Genomic DNA, 25,603 nt, shown 5'->3' with positions numbered 1-25,603 from the left:
TCACACAGGGTAAAATTGGCCGTTGGTCTAAATTCAGGTCATGGTAGTTGCATTTCTATAGAAATAAAGCTAAAGTTTCAATTGCACTCAGACCAAAACCTGACTAACAGCAAGTAAGTGATAACCCGGTAAGTAATGTCTTAAAGGCAAAAATACTACAGTATCCCACTTTGAGCATTTAAAGAGTCATGCTGTCATTGTCTTTGAGATTATGAAAGGAGAGTAGAAAACAGTTCATGTTTAATACAGTAGATGAGGACACTGTGTCCCATGGAGATGAAGTATTTCGGTCAAAATGACACTGGTTTTAGTGGCTAAATCTGTGGGAATTGGAAAACAATGGGAGCATTGTTGGAGCTTTACAATGGTGTTGTAATCTGATTTCAAACTGCTGAGTCAATGTATGAGGGCAAGGACTTCAGAAACTTAACAGCAAAAACGTTCTAATGGGAAATGAGAGACAACTTTATTCAGCACTTTATTTTTTTGCAAAAGATTTAAAATAAGAGTAAATAAGATTGATGCACTAAGAGAACTGTGGAATACTTCCATAATTTCTTTTTTTAATTATTATTATTTTTGACTGCGTTGGGTCTTCGTTGCTGTGCGCGGGCTTCTCTAGTTGCAACGAGTGGGGGCTGCTCTTCGCTGTGGTGCACGGGCTTCTCAATGCGGTGGCTTCTCTTGTTGCAGAACATGGGCTCTAGGCACGTAGGCTTCAGTAGTTGTGGCTCACGGGCTCTAGAGCACAGGCTCAGTATTTGTGGCACACGGGCTTAGTTGCTACGTGGCAAGTGGGATCTTCCCGGACCAGGGCTCGAACCCGTGTCTCCTGCATTGGCAGGCGGATTCCCAACCCATGCACCACCAGGGAAGCCCTATTTTCATAATTCCTTAAAGAGTCATAGTGAAACAAGATTATCCCGAGCTTTCTCAGCCTGTTACTAACAGTGCTACCACATGAACACAAATGCTATAATCTCACAGCTCTGAGCTCCCTGCCACCACCATCATACACATCTACATATGCTGGCACTCAGTCCCTACCAACCCCCCCCCCCCAACTCTTGTGGATAAGTCCCCAAAGGCACATCAGTGGACTCAAATGCAAGCCTCTTCTACTCTTGGGCCTCTCTCTGGTGGTGGCGCCCTTTGCTGTGATGTTCTCATGCCCTTTGAGCCCAGTTGTAGAGGCTCAGCCTCCCTGTTGCCCCATAGCCCCCAGATGGGAAGAATGTTCCTCTCTCACTCCAGGTCAAGGTGGGTCATCTGGTCCCTGATCCTCCCAAAGTCTATTGAAACCATGTCAGTAGCACAAGGCTATTTTGTTCATTACTCATCCAATTTTACAAATCAAATTTGTGAGATAATATCAACCTGTGGTCAATAATTCTGGGGTCATTCTCCCTCAGGTTGAATCCTGGCACCACCACTCATTGGCTATGTGGCTTTTGGTGTCATAACTAATCTCTTTATTTCTGTTTCCCTGCATTTAAAATGCAGATAATGCCTACAGGTTTATCCTGATGCACCAATAACTGTGTATGAAAGGGCTTGGTACAAGCCTGATTTTCAGTTAGCAATCAATAAGTGTGCTATTATTCTTTCTGTTAACACTGGCAATTGTGAATAAGACACAGATTTGTCCTCAAGATGCTGCTAGTCTACTTGGATTTATTTGGGTCAGTTGAGTTTATTTTAATTCAATTATTTGTTAATAGATGAATAACACAAAGTATTTTTTTCAAAAATATAAAACTCTACAAAGAAAGAGAGGCTGTTCGGTACAAAAATAATTGTAGTAAGGACAATAAAAAAGAAGTGTGCACAAGGAAAAAGGTAGCAGACACAGGGAAAGTGGCCAGGAAATCTAAATTTTATATCAATAGTAATATAATCCAGGCTACCTTGGTTGACCTACACTTCCCAAACACATACCATGGGAAGCCAGGATGAGATCAGGTTTTAGGACCTTTCCACCCATTCAACTAGAGGCATTAAGTAATGGGGACAGATATGTGAGTTTTGAGCCAACTTTCAGAGTGCTAAAATCAAATCAGTGGAAAAAAGATGAGCTGACCAGGCTGAAGGGAGAGGCAGCACTAAACTAGGGAGGCACCACTATGCTCAGCGAGTCAACAACAAAAAGATGAGGGTCTTGACTGTGGCTTCAACTGGAGTTCGGATGTCCAGAATTTTCTTCCTAGGCAGTGGTCTTCATTTTTTTGCTTGTTGCCTCTTAAAACAATATTAAACAAACAAACAAATAAAACCTATTCAACCTCACATACATTTTTAGGTTGACATTTAAATTGCTTTATCATTAGTTTACAGATACAAAGGATATATTTTCCAGGATATTGCAGACAGGATTTTAAAATTTTTTGTAAAGTTCTTGGGGTCAATTTGGCTTTTTCACTTTACGGAAAATAAACACCCTTTGACTTATTTGCCAGAACTAATCCTCATTATCAAACAAGTCAGCCAAATCCAACTCACATTCTGAAAGAAAAATTCTTATTTTATTGTTTAATTCAAATAAACATGGTGTTAGGAGTCTCTGTGACTGGAGACTTGACAAGAGCCTGTTGCTTAAATGAAATGTCACTCTCTCAGGGATGAAGCTTTCTCAAACTGTCTCCTTGTTTGGCCCTTGGAAGTATTTAAAACCAGGGTCTGTGATCAGATTTGGAATGGGTGGAGAGGCTTTAGTGAAGTGGGTGAAGGATGACTATGGAAGGGGATGTGGGAAAGAAGAATATGCAAAGCAGTGACACTTTTTGGAACACGCTATCTATAGTAAAGAGTACCTGCCTAAGGTGAGAATCTGGAAATTAGGTATTTAAAACTATCAATGGCCATATAACCCCTGTAAAGTCTTCCCATATCACAAGGGGTACACATATCCTAGTCTGAATAACAATAATCTAAGTTCCCTCAAGTTCAGTGTGTGTCAGGATTGAATGAATTTAAAAGTACACTATCAAAGTAGTCAATAACAGTACTAAGAAAAATTACTCCAAACTTGGAAATAAAGCAAGGAGATGCCATATCAATACATCATGCTAGAAGACATTGTTGAAAAAGTCCATCTAAGGGTCATCTGACTCTTTAGGGAAAAGTTTGATTATTTATTTTTAACTACTTATTATTGACTAAGCCCAGATATTTTACAGCCCTGCAAAGTTAGAAGTTATCCCATAAGAAACTGATGAGACGATTTTCTTTTTAATGGTGGGAAAATAAGATAAGCCCAAATGTTACATTTAATTACCCTATAGGACATAAAGTAGGGCTGCATCTAATTTAGCAATCTTAATTCATTATTCCTTTTTGTTCTCATTCATTGTAACAATCAGTTTTTCAAATTCTCTTTGAACTCATTTTATGGGTTCCCTTAATAATGAGATAATGAAATATTGGCATGAGAATTATGTTTTAACATTTAGAGAATTACATGTTGACAGAAAAAGTATACACAAAGTACCAACAAGTTGCAAGGAAAGTGTATGTGATACAGAAGAAGACATATGAGGAAGACCTGGTAGAGATGATACCTGAGTTGAGGGAGAAAAGGAGGCTCTTCTACACAGGAAGAGCCTCAGGTTTGGGAGCACAGTGGCATGGTTGTAGAATGTACTAGATGATCAGGCTGAGAGGTGGGAAAAAGCTATCCTGGGCCATGCATATCATGCTAATGGGTTGGAGCCTTGTCTTGCATAAAAACAGGAGACCTTGAAGAATTTTTAGCAACAAAGTGACATAATAAGATGGATTTGTATTATAAAGACCAATTTTGTTTGAGGAGAGCATGCATAGGTGGAAATAAACCCAAAGATAAAGACACTAAACTACTGAGAGATGAGAAGGTTATGAACTATGGCAGTGTCAGTAGGAACGAGCAGGTGCAGAATGATTTGCGATACAGAATAAATAGGACACGATCGTTGCTTCAATGTGGGGGTGGGGAAAGAGAGATAGGAGGTGAGAAAATGCATAGGTAACATTTGATAATTGATTATGAGGGGGTGGCAAGGAGCAGGAGGAGCTGACCCATTTCAGCAATAATTACTGCTAGAGGCATAGAATTGTATCAGGTGGCAGGAACACAAATATCTAGCATGTGAAACACATAGAAGTAGGGCAAGGGGAAAAGGCTTTAAATTTCTAACTTTTTGCATAGTTCACATACATTGTAGAATAAACTCTTTGTCTGCCTGGATTACTCAAAATTCCATCCTTCCTTATGTAATGTTTGCTCACTCGATCTGATTCTGAATCATCCTAGTATGCACAACAGCATAACATTTTTGTTTCAGAAGGTAAATCACATTTGCCTTTTAGCCAAATTTCCCAAATAGAATGCTTTGCTGGATGGAATGTAAGGAATTGAAAAGATTAAGTAAGGATAGTTCTCCATGAGAAAAAAAGCCAACTAAAGTGAATCCTTTCAAACAGACAAATACAAAAATATAGATTTGTGTATACATGAAATGACCTAAAAGCATTGACACCTCAGTGACAATGAGCACACCCACCACCCAAATCTTGGTTTCTAAGAATCATTCTGTAATAAAAGAAACCAGAAATGGCTGATCCTAAGGCTGGGCTAAGAAAATACTAAATGAACCTGGAGCATCCTGTAGTGTCAGAAAGTAACAAAGTTCTAAAGAAAAAAAAAAATTTCTCAAAAGGACACAGGAGAAAAACTGAAAGAGCTCCCAATGGCCAAAGATGGAACAATTTGAACAACAAAATAAATAATGATAGAATTCTAGGGTGAGGTTGACTTTTTCTCTTCTTTCAGTACTCTAAAGATGTTGCTCCACTGTCTTCTACCTTGCATTGTTCCCAGTGAAAAATATGGTCTCATTCTTAACTTTGTTCCTCTGTACATAATTGTACATAATGTGTTTTTTTACTTGGGCTGATTTTAAGATTTTCTGTTTACAATTAGTTTTAAGCAATTTGATTATGATGTACTTTGATGTTGTTTTCCTCATGTTTCTTGTGCTTATGTATTATTGAGCTTCTTGGATCTCTGGGTTTATAGGGTTCATTAAATTTATACAATTTTGGTCATTATTTTTTCAAATACTTTCTATGCCCTTCCCTATTCTCCTTTGGGGACTCAAACTATAAATTAGACCAGTGTGTGTGAAATTGTCACACAGTGAGGCACTCTTTACTTTTTTCCAATCGTTTTTTCACTCAGTATTTCATTTTGCATAGCTTCTATTGCTGTTTTCAAGTTCACTAATCTTTTCTGCCAGGTCGAAACTGTCATTAATCCCATACAGTGTACTTTTTATCTTAGATATTGTATTATATTACTTACTCCATCTGACTTCAAACTATACTACAAAGCTACAGTAATCAAAACTATGGTACTGGCACAAAAACAGAAATATAGATCGATGCAACAGGATAGAAACCCAGAGATAAACCCATGGATCTATGGTCAACTAATCTATGACAAAGGAGGCAAGGACATACAATGGAGAAAAGACAGTCTCTTGAATAAGTGGTGCTAGGAAAACTGAACAGCTACATGTAAAAGAATGAAATTAGAACACTCTCTAACATCATACACAAAAACAAACTCAAAATGGATCAAAGACCTAAATGTAAGACCGGACACTATAAAACTCTTAGAGGAAAACATACGAAAAACATTCTTTGACATAAATCACAGCAAGATCTTTTTGACCCACCTCCTAGAGAAATGGAAATAAAAACAAAAATAAACAAATGGGACCTAATGAAACTTCAAAGCTTTTGCACAGCCAAGGAAACCATAAACAAGACAAAAAGACAACCCTCAGAATGGGAGAAAATATTTGCAAATGAATCAACAGACAAAGGATTAATCTCCACAATATACAAGCAACTCATGCAGCTCAGTATCACAAAAATCAACAACCTAATCCAAAAATGGGCAGAACACCGCAATAGACATTTCTCCAAAGAAGACATACAGATGGCCAAGAGGCACATGAAAAGCTGCTCAACAACACTAATTATTAGAGAAATGCAAATCAAAACTACAATGAGGTATCATCTCACACCAGTTAGAATGGGCATCATCAGAAATTCTACAAACAACAAATTCTGGAGAGGGTGTGGAGAAAAGGGAACTCTCTTGCACTGTTGGTGAGAATGTAAATTGATACAGCCACTATGGAGAACAGTATGGAAGTTCCTTAAAAAACTAAGAATTACCATATGACCCAGCAATCCCACTACTGGGCATATACCCAGAAAAAAACATAATTCAAAAAGACACATGCACCCCAATGTTCATTGCAGCACTATTTACAATAGGCAGGTCATGGACTCAACCTAAATGTCCATTGACAGACAAATGGATAAAGAAGATGTGGTACATATATACAGTGGAATATTACTCAGCCATAAAAGGGAAGGAAATTGGATCATTTGTAGAGACATGGATGGACTTAGAGACTGTCATACAGAGTGAAGTAAGTCAGAAGGAGAAAAACAAATATCATATATTAATGAATATATGTGGAATCTAGAAAAATGGTACAGATGAACCAGTTTGCAAGGCAGAAATAGAGACACAGATGTAGAGAACAAATGTATGGACACCAAGGAGGGGAAGCGGTAGGGGGGGGTTGGTGGGATGAATTGGGAGATTGGGATTGACATACATACACTAATATGTATAAAATAGATAACTAAGAACCTGCAGTATAAAAAAATAAAATAAAATTCAAATAGAAAAAGAGCTATTAAGCCACAAAAAAATAAAATGTTACTGCTACTTGCAAACCAACCAATGTTTGAAGTTCGAGGAATGTTAATTCTGTTAATTCTGTATGAGAATAGAGAATATTTAATAATAATCCTTTGCACCTCTAAAAAAAAAAAACCAAAGCAGGATTTCTTTGTGTAACTTGGATGGCTGATTCTATAATTCTTCTTAGAAGAGATGTGGTAGGTATGACAAATTTCTTTAGCACTGGTGTTTTACCAGGATCCTTGTCTTTGAATAGCTCTTCTAGGAGCTGCCTAGAAGGAATACTGCAGGTCTGTGTATGTGGTTGAAGAAGTTCTTTTGGACAGGTTTATATTTATGTGTTTGTTAAGGGGAAGGTAATGGGGAGTGGGAAGGAATGCTGGGATATCAAAGTAAGTAAGGCTTACAGTGGTGGTGGAATCCTAGTATGTTTCACTCCTGCACTTCCAAGTACAGTCCCTTTTACTTTTTGTTTTCTTAATGTCTGCCATGGCACTTCACTCACAGAACTTCAACAATTTCTCTTTCAAGCCCCATGAATCTACCAGAAGCCCAGTGTTTTTAGTAAACAGTTCACAGACTTTAGCCTCAGTGAAAATTTCACCATTCTAGGTGTTCCACTTCTACATAGAGAGCTCAGCAATCTGACTGTTTTAAGTGAACTTTATTAACTGCTCCCACATCCAGTCCATAAGCAAGGCCTTTTGGTCCTGTTTCCAATCCGTCCTTTTCTCTCCATCCCCATTGCCATCACCCTATTCAAGTCACCACCATATCTTACCTGGACTATTGAAGTAGCCCTGTACCTGGTTCTCTTCCTTCTGTTCTTGCCTACAAAGCTACCAAAAGATTTTTTATCTATTTGTTTAATTATTGCCTTTGGGCAGATTCTACAAATTGTTAAACTTGTAGAATAGGTAGGTCAAAGGAATATTTATGTAAAAATTTGCTCATATTGTCTAATGCATTACGTCCAAAAAGTTGAACTAATTTACACTTCACCAGTATTTACACCTTCACCAACTTTGAATATTATTATTATTCTGTTTAATCTTTGCTCTTCTTAAAATGGAAAGTGATGTTTCATTATTCTAATTTACATTTCTTTGGTTACTAATCAGAGTGAATATATCTTTTTATGTTTTTTAACAGTTTGTATTTCTTATTTTGAAATTGCGCTGTTCATGATTCTTTGCTCATTTGTGGGGAAGAGAAGATTATGTGTCTTTTTAAAATTGATATATAGAACTCTTAGTAAAATACAGATACTAACCTTTTCACTGCCCTCTATGTTACATATTTTCTCCCCAAAATATATTTTATTGCTGCCTTTATTTATTATTTTTTTAACTAAGGATCCAATAAAGGTTGCTTATATTTGGTTATTAGGTACCTTTAGTTTCTTTTTAATATAGAAGAGTCTCTCAAAAATTTTTGTATGCATATAGTCTCTTACTTTTCACTGTTGCATAGTGTTCTATACTATGCATCTGTCACATTAAATTTATCCATCCATGGAGGCCTAGATTGTCTCCAACACCCTCGTCCCACAAATAATGGTACAATAAAAATTCCTGCCACTATCCTTTTATGTGTTGATGTGAGAATTTCTCTGAGATACATAAGTATGGTTTGTTTGGTTGCTGAGCAATGCATATTAACATCAATAAGAATTACCTGATTTCTTTCCAGAAAGGCCTTACCAGCTTAAATTCCCACCAGCAGTAGACTACCAAGACTTGTGTCTTGTTTAACCATTTACTGGCAGCAAAGCAAAGGTAAATTTCTAAATATACCTCACTTGGTTTTCTCCATATGTAAATGAAGATTAAAATGCCTACCTTATAAAGTTAAGATGAAGATGAAAGGTAATATATAAATCACTTATCACCAATCACTCACTAAATGGTAGCCAGTGTTATTATCACGTCTCTCCTATTAGACTGTCCGCTCTTTGATAGCATGCATAAGTCTTCACCTACTTCTGCCTGTCTCTCTTCTCCCATTCCTAATTCTTTGAGTTACAAATTGTGATGGGGGTATCCTTATTAACCTGACAATTTACTTCTAGAAGTCACAAATTGAGTAGCAAGAGTCTTGGCTCTAGCACACATTATAAAACATTTTGGTTTGGAAAAATCACATTTAAGTTGTTTATTTTATTAGATTCTGTGCAGTGAAGGACTAACTCAGCAGGCCTGGCTCACCCAAAGCCTACATATTCCAAACAAAGGTTTGGCCTGGAGGAGCTTCAAGATGGCAGAAGAGTAAGACGTGGAGATAACCTTCTTCCCCAAAAATACATCAGAAATACATCTACATGTGGAACAACCCCTACAAAACATCTACTGAACTGGCAGAAGAACTCAGACCTCTCAAAAGGCAAGAAGCTCCCCACATACCTGGGTAGGGCAAAAGAAAAAAGAAAAAACAGGGACAAAAGAATAGGGATGGTACCTGCACCAGTGGGAGGGAGCCGTGAAGGAGGAAAGGTTTCCACACACTAGGAAGCACCTTCGGGCAGAGACTGTGGGTGGCGGAGGGGGGAAGTTTCAGAGCCATGGAGGAGAACGCAGCAACAGGGGTGCGGAGGGCAAAGCAGAGAGATTCCTGCACAGAGGATCAGTGCCGACCAGCACTCACCAGCCCGAGAGGCTTGTCTGCTCACCCACTGGGGCAGGTGGGGCTGGGAGTTAGGTTCCGGTTTCAGAGGTCAGATCCCAGGGAGAGAACTGGGGTTGGGTGCATGAACATGGCCTGAAGGGGGCTAGTGTGCCACAGCTAGCCGGGAGGGAGTCCGGGGAAAGGTCTGGAGCTGCCGATGAGGCAAGAGACATTTTCTTGCCTCTGTTTCCTGGTGCGCAAGGAGAGGGGATTCAGAGCACCGCCTAAATGAGCTCCAGAAACTGGCGCAAGCCGCGGCTACCAGGGCGGACTTCAGAGACGGGTATGAAACGCTAAGTCTGTGGTTGCAGCCACCAAGGAGCCTGTGTGCAAGCACAGGTCACTATCCACACATACCCTCCCAGGAGCCTGTGCAGCCCACCACTGCCAGGGTCCCGTGATCCAGGGACAACTTCCCCAGGAGAACACAAGGCATGCCTCGGGCTGGTGAAACGTCATGTCAGCCTCTGCCGCCGCAGGCTCGCCCTGAACTCTGTACCCCCCACTCCCCCCAGCCAGAGTGAGCCAGAGCCCCCGAATCAGCTGCTCCTTTAACCTCGTCCTGTCTGAGCAAAGAACAGATGCCCTCTGGCAACCTACATGCAGAGGCGGGGCCAAATCCAAAGCTGAACCCCAGGAGCTGTGCAAACAAAGAAGAGAACGGGAAATTTCTCCCAGCAGCCTCAGGAGCAGCAGATTAAATCTCCACAGACAACTTGATGTACCCTGCATCTGTGGAATACCTGAATAGACAACGAATCATCCCAAATTGAGGAGGTGGACTTTGGGAGCAATGATATATACATATCGTTTCCCTTTTTCTCTGTTTGTGAGTGTGTATGTGTATGCTTCTGTGTTATTTTGTCTGTATAGATTTGCTTTTACCATTTGTCCTAGGGTTCTGTCTATACATTTTATTTTTTATTTTTTTAGTATAATTTTTAGCACTTGTTATCATTGGTGGATTTGTTTTTTGGTTTGGTGGCTCTCTTCTTTCTTTTTTTCTTTTTTTTTTTTAATTACTTAAAAATTTTCTTTTAATAATTATTTTTTATTTTAATAACTTTGTTTCATTTTATTTTATTTTATTTTATCTTCTTTCTTTCTTTCTTTCTTTCTCTCTCTCTCTCTCTCTCTCTCTCTCTTTCTTTCTTTCTTTCTTTCCTTCCTTTTATTGTGACCATGTGGATGACACGCTCTTGGTACTCCAGCCAGGCATCAGGGCTGTGCCTCTCAGGTGGGAGAGCCAAGTTCAAGACACTGGTCCACAAGAGACCTCCCAGCTCCACATAATATCAAATGGCAAAACTCTTCCAGAGATCTCCATCTCAACGCCAAGACCCAGCTCCATTCAACGACCAGAAAGCTACAGTACTGGACACCCTATGACAAACAACTAGCAAGACAGGAACACAACCCGATCCATTAGCAGAGAGGCTGCCTGAAATCATAATAAGGCCACAGACACCCCAAAACCCACCACAAGACGTGGACTTGTCCACTGGAAAGACCAGATCCAGCCTCATCCACCAGAACACAGGCACTAGTCCACTCCACCAGGAAGCCTACACAACCCACTGAACCAACCTTAGCGACTGGGGACAGACACCAAAAACAATGGGAACTACGAACCTGCAGCCTGTGAAAAGGAGACCCCAAACACAGTAAGTTAAGCAAAATGAGATGACAGAGAAACACATAGCAGATGAAGGAGAAAGGCAAAAACCCACCAGACCTAACAAATGAAGAGGGAATAGGCAGTCCATCTGAAAAATAATTCAGAATAATGATAGTAAAGATGATCCAAAATCTTGGAAATAGAATGGAGAAAATACAAGAAACGTTTAACAAGGACCTAGGAGAATGAAAGAGCAAACAAACAGTGATGAACAACACAATAAATGAAATTTAAAATTCTCTAGAAGGGATCAATAGCAGAATAACTGAGGCAGAAGAACGGGTAAGTGATCTGGAAAATAAAATAGTGGAAATAACTACCTCAGAGCAGAATAAAGAAAAAAGAATGAAAAGAATTGAGGACAGTCTCAGAGACCTCTGGGACAACATTAAACACACCAACATTCGCATTATAGGGGTCACAGAAGAAGAAGAGAAAAAGAAAGGGACTGAGAAAATATTTGAAGAGATTATAGTTGAAAACTTGCCTAATATGGGAAAGGAAATAGTTAATCAAGTCCAGGAAGCACAGAGAGTCCCATACAGGATAAATCCAAGGAGAAACATGCCAAGATACACATATTAATCAAACTATCAAAAATTAAGTACAAAGAAAAAATATTAAAAGCAGCAAGGGAAAAAAACCAAATAACACACCAGGGAATCCCCATAAGGTTAACAGCTGATCTTTCAGCAGAAACTCTGCAAGCCAGAAGGGAATGGCAGGACATATTTAAAGTGATGAAGGAGAAAAGCCTACAACGAAGATTCCTCTACCCAGCAAGGATTTCATTCAGATTTGATGAAGAAATTAAAACCTTTACAGACAAGCAAAAGCTAAGAGAATTCAGCACCACCAAACCAACTTAACAACAAATGCTAAAGAAACTGCTCTAGCCAGGAAACACAAGAGAAGGAAAAGACCTACAATAACAAACACAAAACAATTAAGAAAATGGCAATAGGAACATACATATTGATAATTACCTTAAATGTAAATGGATTAAATGCTCCAACCAAAAGACGTAGACTGGCTGAATGGGTACAAAAATAATACCTGTATATATGCTGTCCACAGGAGACCCACTTCAGACCTAGGGACACATACAGACTAAAAGTGAGGGGATGTAAAAAGATATTCCATGCAAATGGGAATCAAAAGAAAGCTGGAGTAGCAATTCTCATATCAGACAAAATAGACTTTAAAACAAAGAGTATTACAAGAAACAAAGAAGGACACTACACAATGATTAAGGGATCAATCCAAGAAAACGATATAACAATTGTAAATATTTATGCACCCAACAAAGGATCACCTCAATACATAAGGCAAATACTAACACCCATAAAAGGGGAAATCGACAGTAACACAATCATAGGAGGGGACTTTAACACCCCACTTTCACCAATGGACAGATCATCCAAAATCAAAATAAATAAGGAAACACAAGCTTTAAATGATACATTAAACAGGATGGACTTAATTGATATTTACAGGACATTGCATCCAAAAACAAGAGAGTACACATTCTTCTCAAGTGCTCATGCAACATTCTCCAGGATAGATCATATCTTGGGTCACAAATCAAGAACTGGTAAATTTAACGAAATTGAAATTGTATCAAGTATCTTTTCCAACCACAATGGTATGAGACTAGATATCAATTACAGGAAAAAAATCTGTAAAAAATACAAACACATGGAGGCTAAAGAATACATTACTTAATAACCAAGAGATCACTGAAGAAATCAAAGAGGAAATCAAAAAATACCTAGAAACAAATGACAATGAAAACACAATGACCCAAAACCTATGGAATGCAGCAAAAGCAGTTCTAAGGGGGAAGTTTATAGCAATACAATCCTACCTTAAGAAACAAGAAACATCTCAAATGAACTACCTAACCTTACACCTAAAGCAATTAGAGAAAGCAGAACAAAAAAACCCCAAAGTTAGCAGAAGGAAAGAAATCATAAAGATCAGATCAGAAATAAATGAAAAAGATATTAAGGAAACGATAGCAAAGATCAATAAAACTAAAAGCTGGTTCTTTGAGAAGATAAACAAAATTGATAAAACATTAACCAGACTCATCAAGAAAAAAAGGGAGAAGACTCAAATCAATAGAATTAGAAATGAAAAAGGAGAAGTAACAACTGACACTGCAGAAATATAAAGGATCATGAGAGATTACTACAAGCAACTCTATGCCAATAAAATTGACAATCTGGAAGAAATGGGCAAATTCTTAGAAAAGCACAACCTCCAGTGACTCAACCAAGAAGAAATAGAAAATATGAACAGACCAATCAGAAGCACTGAAATTGAAACTGTGATTAAAAATCTTCCTACAAAGAAAAGCCCAGGACCAAATGGCTTCACAGGCGAATTCTATCAAACATTTAGAGAACAGCTAACACCTATCCTTTTCAAACTCTTCCAAAATATAGCAGAGGGAGGAACACTCCCAAACTTATTCTATGAGGCCACCATCACCCTGATACCAAATCCAGACAAAGATGTCACAAAAAAAGAAAACTATAGGCCCGTATCACTGATGAACATAGATGCAAATATCGTCAACAAAATACTAGCAATCAGAATCCAACAGCACATTAAAAGGATCATACACCATGATCACGTGGGGTGTATCCCAGGAATGCAAGGATTCTTCAATATATGCAAATCAATCAATGTGATACACCCTGTTAACAAATTGAAGGAGAAAAACCATATGATCATCTCAATAGATGTAGAAAAAGCTTTCGACAAAATTCAACATGCATTTATGTTAAAAACCCTCCAGACAGTAGGCATAGAGGGAACCTCGCTCAACATAATAAAGGCCATATATGACAAACCCACAGTCAACATCGTCCTCAGTGGTGAAAAACTGAAACCATTTCCACTAAGATCAGGAACAAGACAAGGTTGCCCACTCTCACCACTATTATTCAACATTGTTTTGGAAGTTTTAGCCACAGCAATCAGAGATGAAAAAGAAATAAAAGGAATCCAAATTGGAAAAGAAGAAGTAAAGCTGTCACTGTTTGCAGATGACAAGATTCTATAAAGAGAGAATCCTAAAGATGCTACCAGAAAACTACTAGAGCTAATCAATGAATTTGGTAAAGTAGCAGGATACAAAATTAATGCACAGAAATCTCTAGCATTGCTATACAGTAATGATGAAAAATCTGAAAGTGAAATTAAGGAAAGACTCCCATTTACCTTTGCAACAAAAAGAATACAATACCTAGGAATAAACCTACGTAAGGAGACAAAAGACTTGTATGCAGAAAACTATAAGACATTGATGAAAGAAATTAAAGATGATACAAATAGATGGAGAGATATACCATGTTCTTGGATTGGAAGAATCAACATTGTGAAAATGACTATACTACCCAATGCAATCTGCAGATTCAATGCAATACCTATCAAACTACCACTGGCATATTTCACAGAATTAGAACAAAAAATTTCATAATTTTTATGGAAACATAAAAGACCCCGAATAGCCAAAGCAATCTTGAGAAGGAAAAACGGAGCTGGAGGAATCAGGCTCCCTGACTTCTGACTACACTACAAAGCTACAGTAATCAAGACAGTATGGTAGTGGCACAAAAACAGAAATATAGATCAATGGAACAGGAATGAAAGCCCGGAGATAAACCCACGCACATATGGTCACCTTATCATTGATAAAGGAGGCAAGAATATACAGTGTACAAAAGACAGCCTCTTCAATACGTGGTGCTGGGAAAACTGGACAGCTACATGTAAAAGAATGAAATAAGAATACTCCCTAACACCATACACAAAAAGAACCTCAAAATGGATTAAAGACCTAAATGTAAGGCCAGACAGTATAAAATTCTTAGAGAAAAACAGAGGCAGAACACTCTATGACATAAATCACAGCAAGATCCTTTTTGCCCCACCTCCTAGAGAAATGGAAATAAAAACAAAAATAAACAAATGGGACCTAATGAAACTTAAAAGCTTTGCACAGCAAAGGAAACAATAAAGAAGACAAAAAGATAACCCTCAGAATGGGAGAAAATATTTGCAAATGAAGCAACTGACAAATGATTAATTTCCCAAATTTACAAGCGGCTCATGCAGCTCAATATCAAAAAAACAAACAACCCAATCCAAAAATGGGCAGAAGACCTAAATAGACGTTTCTCCAAAGAAGATATACAGATTGCCAACAAACACATGAAAGAATGCTCAACGTCAATAATCATTAGAGAAATGCAAATCAAAACTACAATGAGATATCATCTCACACCAGTCAGAATGGCCATCATCAAAAATGCTGGAGAGGGTGTGGAGAAAAGGGAACCCTTTTGCACTGTTGGTGGGAATGTACATTGATATAGCCACTGTGCAGGACAGTATGGAGGTTCCTTAAAAACCTAAAAATAGAACTACCATACGACCCACCAATCCCACTACTGGGCATATACCCTGAGAAAACCATAATTCAAAAAGAGTCATGTACCACAATGTTCATTGCAGCTCTATTTACAATAGCCAGGACATGGAAGCAACCTAAGTGTCCATCGACAGATGAACGGATAAAGAAGATGTGGCACATATATACAATGGAATATTACTCAGCCATAAAAAGAAACAAAATTGAGTTATTTGTAATGATGTGGATGGACCTAGAATTTGTCATACAGAGTGAAGTAAGTCAGAAAGAGAAAAACAAATATTGTACGCTAACAGATTTGTATGGAATCTAAAAAAAAAAAAAAGGTCATGAAGAACCTAGGGGCAGGACGGGAATAAAGACACAGACCTACTAGAGAATGGACTTGAGGACACAGGGAGAGGGAAGGTTAAGCTGAGACAAAGTGAGAGAGTGGCATGGACACAGATACACTACCAAATGTAAAACCAATAGCTAGTGGGAAGTAGCCTCATAGTACAGGGAGTTCAGCTCAGTGCTTTGTGACCACCTAGAGGGGTGGGAGGGTAGGGGGAGGGAGATGCAAGAGGGAACAGATATGGGGATATATGTATATGCATAGCTGATTCACTTTGTTATAAGGCAGAAACTAACACACCCTTGTAAAGCAATTATACTCCAATAAAGATGAAAAAAACCCCAAAAAACAAAGTTTTGGCCCGTGACTGTCTTTTGGGAGATAACCTCTAAGCCCTTGGAATATCCCTGTAAGCCTGATAATAATGGCTTTGTTTACCTGGGGCCTTGGGGTATGCTAGGAAGCTTATGCTAACAATGTGACTTATGATGGGGTCTTTGGGCCACTTGGTATCAATATCATCTCTGGAGGGGCTGAGGACTGAGTACCTAAGGTCAGTCACTTGGTGCTCCATGCTATGTGACTGACCCCCAATAAAAACCTTGGATACCAAGGCTTAGGTAAGCTTCCTGGGTTTCATGCGTATTGTCACACATCATTGCTGGGGTAATTAAACGATGTCCATAGCCTCCACTCAGAGAATACAACTGGAAACTTGTTGCATGGTTTCTCCTGGACTCTGGCCTATGTGCCCTTTACCTTTTCTGATTTCAATCTGCATCCTTTCACTGTAATAAACCATACCATGAGTTTAACAGCTTTTCCTTTTCTGAATTAAAATGTTTATTAAATTTTTTTATTAATTATTGCTCCAGCTTTATTGAGGTATAATGAATAAAAGTTGAAAAAATTTATGGTGTTCAATTGATGTTTTGATATTCATATAGATTATGAAATAGTCACTCCAACCAAGCTATTAACATATCTATCACTTCACAGTTGCCATTTTCTTTCGTTTTTCTTTTTGTAATGAGAACACTTAGGATCAACCCTCTTAGCAAATTTCAAGAATACAATACGGTACTGATAATGACAGTCACACTGCTGTACATTAGGTCTTCAGAACTTATTTTGCATAACTGAAATTATATACTCATTGACAAACATCTCCCATTTCTCTCTCCCTCAAACCCCTGGAAAGCACCATTCTACTCCACTGCTTCTAGGAGTTTGGCTATTTTAGATTCCACATGTAAGTGACATCATGCAATACTTGTCTTTCTGTGTTTGGCTTATTTCACTTAGCATAATGTCCTCCAGGCTCATCCATGTTGTCACAATGGCCATATTTACATCGTTTAAAATGATGAATGATATAATATTGCATATACATATATATATATCACATTTTCTTTAAACAATCATCTGAAGATAAATATTTATGTTGTTTCCATGTCTCACCAACTGTGACTAATGCTGCAATAAACCTGGGAGTGCAGTTATCTCTTTGTGATTCTGATTTTATTTCTTCCGGATATATACCCAGAAGTGGGACTGCTGGATCATATGGTAATTTTGTTTTTTTACTTTTGGGGGGAAACTCTATACTGTTTTCCACACTGTACCAATTTACATTCCCACCAGCAGTGTACACATGTTCACTTTTATCAAAATTCTTGCAACACTTGTTATTTTTTGTCTTTTTTATAACAGCCATTCTAACAGATTTGAGGTGGTATCTCATTGTGGTTTTGATTTGCATTTCCTTGATGATTAGTGAAGTTGAGCATCTTTTCATATACCTGTTGGTCATTTGAATGTCTTCTTTTGAGAAATGTCTATTTAGGTCTTTTGCCCATGTTTTAATCAGGCTATTCATTTATCTATTTTCTATTAAGTTGCATGAGTTCCATATATATTTTAGATATTAACCCCTTATTGGATATATAATTTGAAAATATTTTCTCCCATTCAGTAGGTTGCTTTTTCATTTTGTTGATTATTTCCTTTGCTGTACAAAAGCTTTATATGCAATCTCACTTGTCTGATTTTGCTTTGTGGCCTGTGCTTTTGGTGTCATATCAAAAAAATATTTGTCCAGTCAGATTATTTCCCTGTTTTCTTTCAGTAGTTCCACAATTCAAGGCTGGTGGCTTCTAAAATCCTGTCAGTTTCCTAGTGCCGACTAAAAAGCCTTCAGTCGAGGACAAGTAGCAGTAAAGTCCCTGACAGAAGGGGCAGTCTAGGTAGATGACCTGAGCTCAATAAAAGAATTTCTATGTTCTTTCAGGAAAAACTGATTTTGGACATCAATATACTTTGGGAAGCAATGTCTGATCAGTGAGTGTAAATGAAGCTATAACTCAGTACACCAAGTGCTACGGACTGAAGCCCTGGAAGGGACCTAAGCCAATGGAGACACTATAACAAATCAAACAAAAATCTTTAGGATTGTACAAGACCCATTTGAAACAACAACAATAATACAAGATGCAAATCAATAGTGAAATGACTGGACTTACTCCATTCTTCAATTAAGTCCACCTGGGTCTCTTTAATAAGGAGGAAGACATAAGTTCTTCAGAGTTTCAGTGTTTGTCTTCTTTCAAAGAGGCATCGAATGCTCAAACACCTAATAAAAAATATTCTCACTATATTTGTTCCCCAAATTCGTGGAGCAGGTCCTATCTGTCACATTAACTCTTTAACTAGCCAAGCCACTTTACTTTTGGAGCTTGGGTTGGCATCTGCAAAGTAGGATGTAATATCTCACAAGGTCCTTTCCAGCCAGTAATCATAACATTTATAGAGCCACAATTAGTGTTAGCTGATTTCTGCACTTTAGCACATCAGCACTTTACCCAAACATGATCTGAGGCTTTGAGTAATCAGTTCATATACACCGTGTTGGTACCATCAAGTAGTTCTGGATTGGAACAGGGACCTGTATGTTTCCTAAGACTGTCCTTCCCATGAATCCCACAGCCCAGGTAAGCTCTCTGTCAGCTTCTTTATAGATTTTGAAGAGGAACAGAATATCGTAGTTATAGCATACGGCACTTCCCCAGTTCGGGATTCCAGATCCCGGGGCTCTGTATCCGTGTCAGAACGTGCCCATCCATACACTTGTTGGGGGCACCAAACCAAGACCAGAAGTGCAGTCACTAACAAAACCCCCAGCACCTGACACCCTCAGTTCGCCAGATCCGGTTCTGTCTCAGGAAAAAGAAACTACTCCTGGGGTCCTTGGGAGATGACGCATTTCCAGCGTGCCGCGGAGTCCTGACGCCAAGGAGGCCCCGGAAACGTGAAGGCGGGGCCTGAGGTGGGCGGGCACTGCTGAGGCTTTGAGCGCAGGCGCAGAGCTTGTGGCGGGAGCTGAGATCCGGGGCGGGGCCTCCTGCCCCTAGCCGGCCTGTGGGGAAGCGGAGCGGGGCTACCTCGGCCGCTGGAGACGCTGTTGGCAGCTCTCTGAGTTTGGTTCTGTTAGTGGCTGTGGCTTGTGCCCGCTTTTAGCTGCTCTCCTCGCCTCGTTTCTTTTGCGGCTCCGGCCTCGGCAGCGCTCACAGCTCTCGGCGTTGCCACTGGCGCCGCCGCCTGACCCGCAGGCCGCTTTGGGCCGCGGAGCCCATGAGAGCGCGGGCCCCGCCGCCGCATTTGCGGCGTAGCTGTAGTCCCGTAACCCCCCCAGCCGGCGCGGGCATGGCAGCGGCATGAACGCGGAATCTCCACTGGAGAGGGAGGAGAAGGCGGCGTCGGAGCCCGAGGCGGGAGCCATGCTGGAGAAGCGCGCGGGCGCGCGGGCCGCGAGCGGCAGCTCGGTGAGCGCGGGCTCGGAGTTCGGACGCTTTTCTCAGCCCGAAGCCCCAAGCCAGGGGAGGTTGGGCGGCGTCGCGGCCTGAGTCCGGGGACGCCTGATGCGGGGCTGGGGCCTGGGTCCCTTGGGGATGAGGATATACTGACCCTTCGCCTCGGCTCGAGGGGCTCTGGCTGTCTGAAAGCCTGTCCTTTTCCGTGTCAGCCAGCCGAATTCATCACTGCTAGGCTTTCCTAGCGCTGCTCATCGCTAGACAAAAATTTAGGCGACTTGGTTATTGTTTCAAAAGACGCCCGACGTGGGACCGTGAATATAAGTAATTTGGTTCTTTCAGAGCTCTCCATACACGTGACAGTGGATACTGTTTTCATGGTGCACTTTCTGGCTTGAGCCTACTTAGAAGATGTGTGGAGAACCTTTAGAACCGGCATTGGGCCCTGGACCGGGAAGTTGGCGGTGGAGGCTGGGCAGCGCCTTCCTGTTCCTTCATGGTTCTCTAGGCGGTCACAGAAGCGGTTGGTGAGCAGGATTTCAGAGGAAGCTGCCTATCCCAGGGCCCAACTGAGGAGCGTATTCAGGCTAGTCTCTTAACAGTTTCACGTGAGAGTCAGATGGCTTCCGAAGCACTGGTTTAATTGGCCTGGATTCGGCAGAGCAGGCTGTCAGTGGCGCTTAGGTGTCTGACGTTGGAACTCTAAGCGTAGAGTGTCATTTCTCAGATATATTTTTTTCTTTTTTCTTTTTGCTCTATTTAGGACAGGAAATAATAGAAACGGTACAATGAATAGAAACTAATGCCAAGGAGACTTCTTCCAAAGAAAATAGAAATTTTAGGAAAATTAAATTATATGCAATCGGCTTCAGATTTAATTTGCTTTTAAAGAATGCTAAATGATGTTGAGGGCCCCTTCCTGCCCAAGTGACTTCTTATTTTTGAGAAAAAATTTAGGAGTTCCTCATTTCAAAGATAAGATTTCTGGAAAGTGGGAAAGTGTTTTTGGTAGGAGGAGGGAAATTCTGTAGAATTGGTTTTTCTCGTTTTGTTTTTGATTACATAAAAGGTAGACTTATCTTCCTGCCGACTAAGGGAAACGAAACTGCCAGCTCCTCCTCCTGTCTTTGAATTGATAGACCATAATTACTGACCAGTGGCCAAGCTAGTAACCTGAGAGGTAGACTCCATCCTTTCCCATCCCTTCATCGAATATATTAATAAGTCTAGCTAAGTTTACCAGGTAAAGATTTTAGGTTTTTTATCCTTTCTGCGTTCCTGTGGTTCAGTTCCTTAGCATTTTTGACCTAGATTTTGACTATCTCTTGAGACCCTTGCTTACTTCATCATCAGGCTGCTCTCCACAGTATTGATTAGTGTAATCTAACATGTAAATATGATCATTACTGCTGTCCTTAAATATTTTCATTAGCTCTCTTTGGCTTATAGGATAAAAAAATAACCTGGCAGGTTGAAGCATTAAAGCATAGTGATTAGGTGAGCATGCTTGGAATCCCAGTTCCCACTTTTTATTACCTGTATAACTTTGGGCAAGTTATATAACCTCTCCAAATTAATGATAGTGTTTACCTCAGAGAATTGTGAGGGTTACTACAACCTGGCACCTAGTAAGTCCTCAATAAATATTAGCTGTTATTGTTATTATTTCTCTATTTTAAGCATGAATGATTGGTCAGAATGTATAGGTGATCCTTGTCTGATAAAAAACATTCAGTTCTCTCCCATTTACTAATCTATACAGGAACTAGACCCCAACCTAAAAATTAAAGTCGCTGATTTTATGTGCTTAGAACAGGAATTTTTGAGGAATGTGTATTCAAAGAAACTGAGACAGTTTATTCCCTGATTGCTTTCCCTGTGAGTCTTGATGCTAATTTAGGCACAAATAGATTCCTGTCCAGTCTTTCCTTACCTCTTAGGGTGTGTCTAGTCAGTACTGATAAATTGCAGTGAATTCTGACAGTGAGTTTTGGTGCTTGCTCTACTTAGATGACTAGCATGGGTAGGTAGCAGGGTTCAGCCACTGGTGCTTTTTGTAATGTGTGTTGCCTGGGAAAGCAGTGAATGTCTTTAATCATATATGTTCATGTCATATGCCAGTACCCCCAAATTATGCATCTTTCCTGTTTGCAGTTTCTTTCTAGTATTGCTTCCAGGTGCTACATTCTTTGTCCTCCAAAACTTGACTTCATTTTAATGTGTTGGAATTTCCTTATAGCTTGATTCTAGTGTATTCATGGTTTCAAGTTCTTAGATGTTACTAATAATCATAAGCAAGACTGCCCACATACAGGGAATCGGCTGAAACTTTTTTCTACCTTGTTTGGCAAAGAGATGTATTGACCTGAATAATAGAAGGGAATCACATATTTATTCTAAGAGACCATTGCAATCTAGAAAAGGGAATTGTGTGTAGTAAATAAGTTCTTGTTTTATTGTCCTTTCTTTGCTCTATCCCTCCCTAATTGTGTGTGTTCATACACCTTGAAATGTTGTGTCAGAATTATTTACATTATCATTGAATGCATATCCTTTTGGAATCATTTACCTTTGAGCATCTGAAGAGAATTAAGGATTTTCTGCAAAGAAAACACAACTGAGTTTAGCATACTGTGTATTTCAGAATGTTCATTGACTCCAAAAAGCCAGTACTTAGATACCAGTTAAGATCTCTGATGTAGGGCCTCTCAGGATCAATGCCATTCTGGTGACATTTGATGTGTTTTTAGTTGATTTTCCTCAGACCGTTTTAGAGGGGCTCCTGTAAAGACTAATTTTGATTTATAAGGACAAGAATATTATATATTATATAGGCACAATGGAAACAGTACTGAAGAGCAGCTTGTTACCCAAAAAAAAGGCTAAAAGGACTAGATATGTTTTGTTTGTAAAAAGGTGAAAGAGGGGACTTCCCTGGCGGTCCAGTGGTTAAGACTCCACGCTTCCACTGCAGCGGGGCACGGGTTCCATCCCTGGTCAGGGAACCAAGATCCCACATCCCACGGGTGGCACGGCCAAAAAAAAAAAAATGTGAAAGAGGACCTAGGGACATTTTAGGGGAATTTTTTTTTTTAATTAGCTTTCAATTCTTAACACTGTTAGGAATCAGTATGATCATTTTAGTAATAAAATAGTACTGGGACATTAGCACAACCAAACTCTGTTAAGTAAATTATAAGCAGATAAAAGGCGAAATGGAAAGCATTTGTGAGCAGTTGATCTATCGCAATTTATAAAAGTAAATGCATTGTGCTTTCATAGCAGAAACACTTATATTTCATGTTAAGAAGTATGCAGATCTCTAGTCAACTTTCAAGCCTTTATCAGAACACAGACTTGTTGCTGCTGTTGTATTGTTCTTAGGCCTAGTATAGGCAGGATTTTGTAAAACTTGCTTCTTATGATATCTGAGCATCCTTTCCCACTGGTTTTCTTACTAGATTAAGTCTTTGAAGACAGGGACTACACCTGTGTATCTTTTAATCTAAAATAGTCCTTTAATCTAAAATAGTCTAAAATAAATGTATGTTAGAGAAGTAAATTAGTCTAGTTTAAACCAGTAATTACGCTTATCAATGAAATTAGCTTGTTACTTTTATATAAGTTTTGGTTGGCCTTATAAAACAAATTGGAGAGTTCTGTTTTCTTTTATTCTCTGAAGAGTTTGTGTAAGATGGTAATACAGTTGTAGAACTTTATGGTTCTTCAGTTTTTTGGGCTAATGTAGTTCTAGAACAATGTAGATTTTCCGTTTGATTTTCTTTTTTTTTCTGTCAATTTTAGTAAGTTGTATTTTGCTAGGAATTTGTCCATTTCATCTAAAATTTCAAATTAATTGGCATAAAGTTGTTCCTAACAGCCTCTTAGGCTCTTTTTAATTACTGTAGGATCTTTAGTCTATTTTTTTTTATTGCTGACATTGGTAATTTTTACCTTATCTTTAAAAAATATTCTTTAGGGTCTTCTGGATAAATATTCACAAATTTTTCAAGTGGCAGTAATTTCATGTCTTGTTTCTGTATTATATGAACTATATCCAGGAAAATGTTCAGTAGTAATTGTAAAAGTGCACAGCCTTCTCTGCGTAACAGGAATATATATATTTTTTCCACTGTCAAGGATGATGTTAGCTATACAGATGCGATAAACATGCTTTATTACACTATGGAAGCGTCTTTTTATTCCTCATTCTCCTTCTTGCTGGTGTTTTCTCTCTCCTTTCCCCTTTCTTTCTCTTTCCTTCCTTCCCTCTCTCCCTCCTTCTAGTTTAGTGTCTCATAGAACCTTCACAAGTGGTTTATGAAATCTGAGATGTGCCCTGGGGAAAGAGGTTGTAGCATAGCAAGGGCATTGTTATATGAAAATTGGAAGAGAAATTTGTCCTTAATATCTGTAATCAATTATAACAAATAAGAGTTTCTAACCCTGCAAAAACATATCATATTTGTGAAGTTTGGTCAATTTCCTATCTAGATGCCTGACTTTTTTATATGTAGCTTTGTATTTGCTTCTCTTTTAAAAACAGCTTTATTGAAATATAATTATAAAAACTATATATGTTTAGAGTGTACAGATTTGTGTTTTGACACTTGTGAAATCATTACTGCAATCAAGATAGTGAACATATCCATCACCCCTAAAAGTTTCCTTGTGCCCATTTGTACATCCTCTATCCACCTCCACCTTCCCAGGCAAGCATTTATCTACTTTCTGTTGCTATATATTAGTTTTAATTTTCTAAAGTTTTATATAAATGGACTTATACAGAATATATTCTTTTTGGTCTGGCTTTTTTCAACTCAGATAAATTATTTTGAGATTTATTCATGTTGTTGTATAAATCAGTAGTGCATTCCTTTTTGTTACTGAGTAGTGTTCAGTTGTATGGATGTATCAGTTTGTTTATCCATTCATCCCTCGGTGAACGTTTGGTTTATCACCAGTTTTTGGCGGTTACAAATAAAGCAGTGATGAGCATTCATGAACCAGTCTTTGTATGGAGTATACTTTATTTTCTTTTAAGTAAATACTTAGAAGTGGAATGGTTGGATCATATGGTAGATGTATTGTTTAACTTCTTAAGAAACTGCCCAACTGTTTTTTAAATTTAAAAATTTTAATTTTACATTGGCACTAGCACTATGAGAGTTCATCTACATCCTCATCAACACTTGGTCAGTCAATTTTAGCCCTTCTAGTAGGTCTGTAGTGGTATCTTACTGTGCTTTTATTTTGCATCTCCCTATGGCTAATTATGTTTAACATCGTTCCATAAGCTTACTTGCCATTTGTATATCCTCTTGGTGAAGTGTCTGTTCACATCTTTTGCCTATTTATTTGTTGTTGTTGGGTCGTTTATTATCTTATAATTGAGTTTTAAGAGTTCTTTATATATTGGGGTTGCAAGTCTTTTATCAGATATATGTTTGCAAATATTTTCTTCTGAGCAGAAGTTTTAATGAAATTTAATTTTATCAATATGCTCTTTTAGGGATTGTGTTTTTGGTTTCATATCCAAGAAATCCTAACTCAGTATCACAATAATTTCCTTTTTTATTTTTAGAATTTTTAAAAATTTTACAATTAGGTTTATGACCCATTTTGAATTAATTTTTTATATGGTGCACAGTATCAAAGGCAGTTCTTTTTTTGCATATGGTAACGAATTGTTGTCTCATCTGTTGAAAAGACTTAGTCACTGAATTGCCTTTGCACCTTTGTCAAAATTCAGTTGTCCATATATGTGTCAGTCTATTCTGGATTCTTTATTTTGTTTCATTGATCTGTTTATCTTTACATCAGTACCATTCAGTCGCTATTACTGGAGATTCATAGTAAGATTTGAAACGAATAGAGTTTGTCCTACAACTTTGTTCTTCTCTTTTAA

At 38.7% G+C, this 25,603-nt stretch overlaps 1 protein-coding gene and 2 long non-coding RNA genes across 8 annotated transcripts in view; 2 read left to right on the top strand and 1 right to left on the bottom strand.

The window, feature by feature from the left end:
• Positions 1-25,603, top strand: part of MFSD14B (major facilitator superfamily domain containing 14B) — a 166,647-nt gene that overhangs the window by 62,409 nt on the left and 78,635 nt on the right. For 2 of the 5 annotated variants that reach the window (XM_082469757.1, XM_082469756.1), the window contains exon 1: positions 19,292-19,707. The exons of 1 other annotated variant lie outside the window; for it this stretch is intronic. In XM_082469757.1, the coding sequence (XP_082325883.1) occupies positions 19,600-19,707 (108 nt within the window). In that variant the 5' untranslated portion in view covers positions 19,292-19,599. Of the gene's footprint in view, positions 1-19,240; positions 19,708-19,812; positions 21,324-25,603 lie in introns of those variants that run through there. 2 more of the 5 variants (XM_082469755.1, XM_082469759.1) reach the window with 2 other exon arrangements.
• LOC309664520 lies at positions 555-19,124 on the bottom strand. 2 transcript variants are annotated; one of them, XR_014265879.1, is made up of 2 exons: positions 18,409-19,124; positions 555-2,238 (listed from the first exon to the last, which is right to left on the bottom strand). It is a non-coding gene; the product is annotated as an uncharacterized lncRNA (long non-coding RNA). The 2 variants fall into 2 exon arrangements; XR_014265880.1 differs by having other exon boundaries at positions 555-893.
• LOC309664507 lies at positions 2,234-16,798 on the top strand. The gene is made up of 2 exons (XR_014265853.1): positions 2,234-8,541; positions 8,930-16,798. It is a non-coding gene; the product is annotated as an uncharacterized lncRNA (long non-coding RNA).

Source organism: Balaenoptera physalus, assembly GCF_965194825.1.
Source record: "Balaenoptera physalus genome assembly, chromosome: 7".
Taxonomy (NCBI): Eukaryota; Metazoa; Chordata; class Mammalia; order Artiodactyla; family Balaenopteridae; genus Balaenoptera; species Balaenoptera physalus.
The sequence above is the reverse complement of the archived record's forward strand: the minus strand, read 5'-3'. Positions and strand labels throughout refer to the sequence as shown.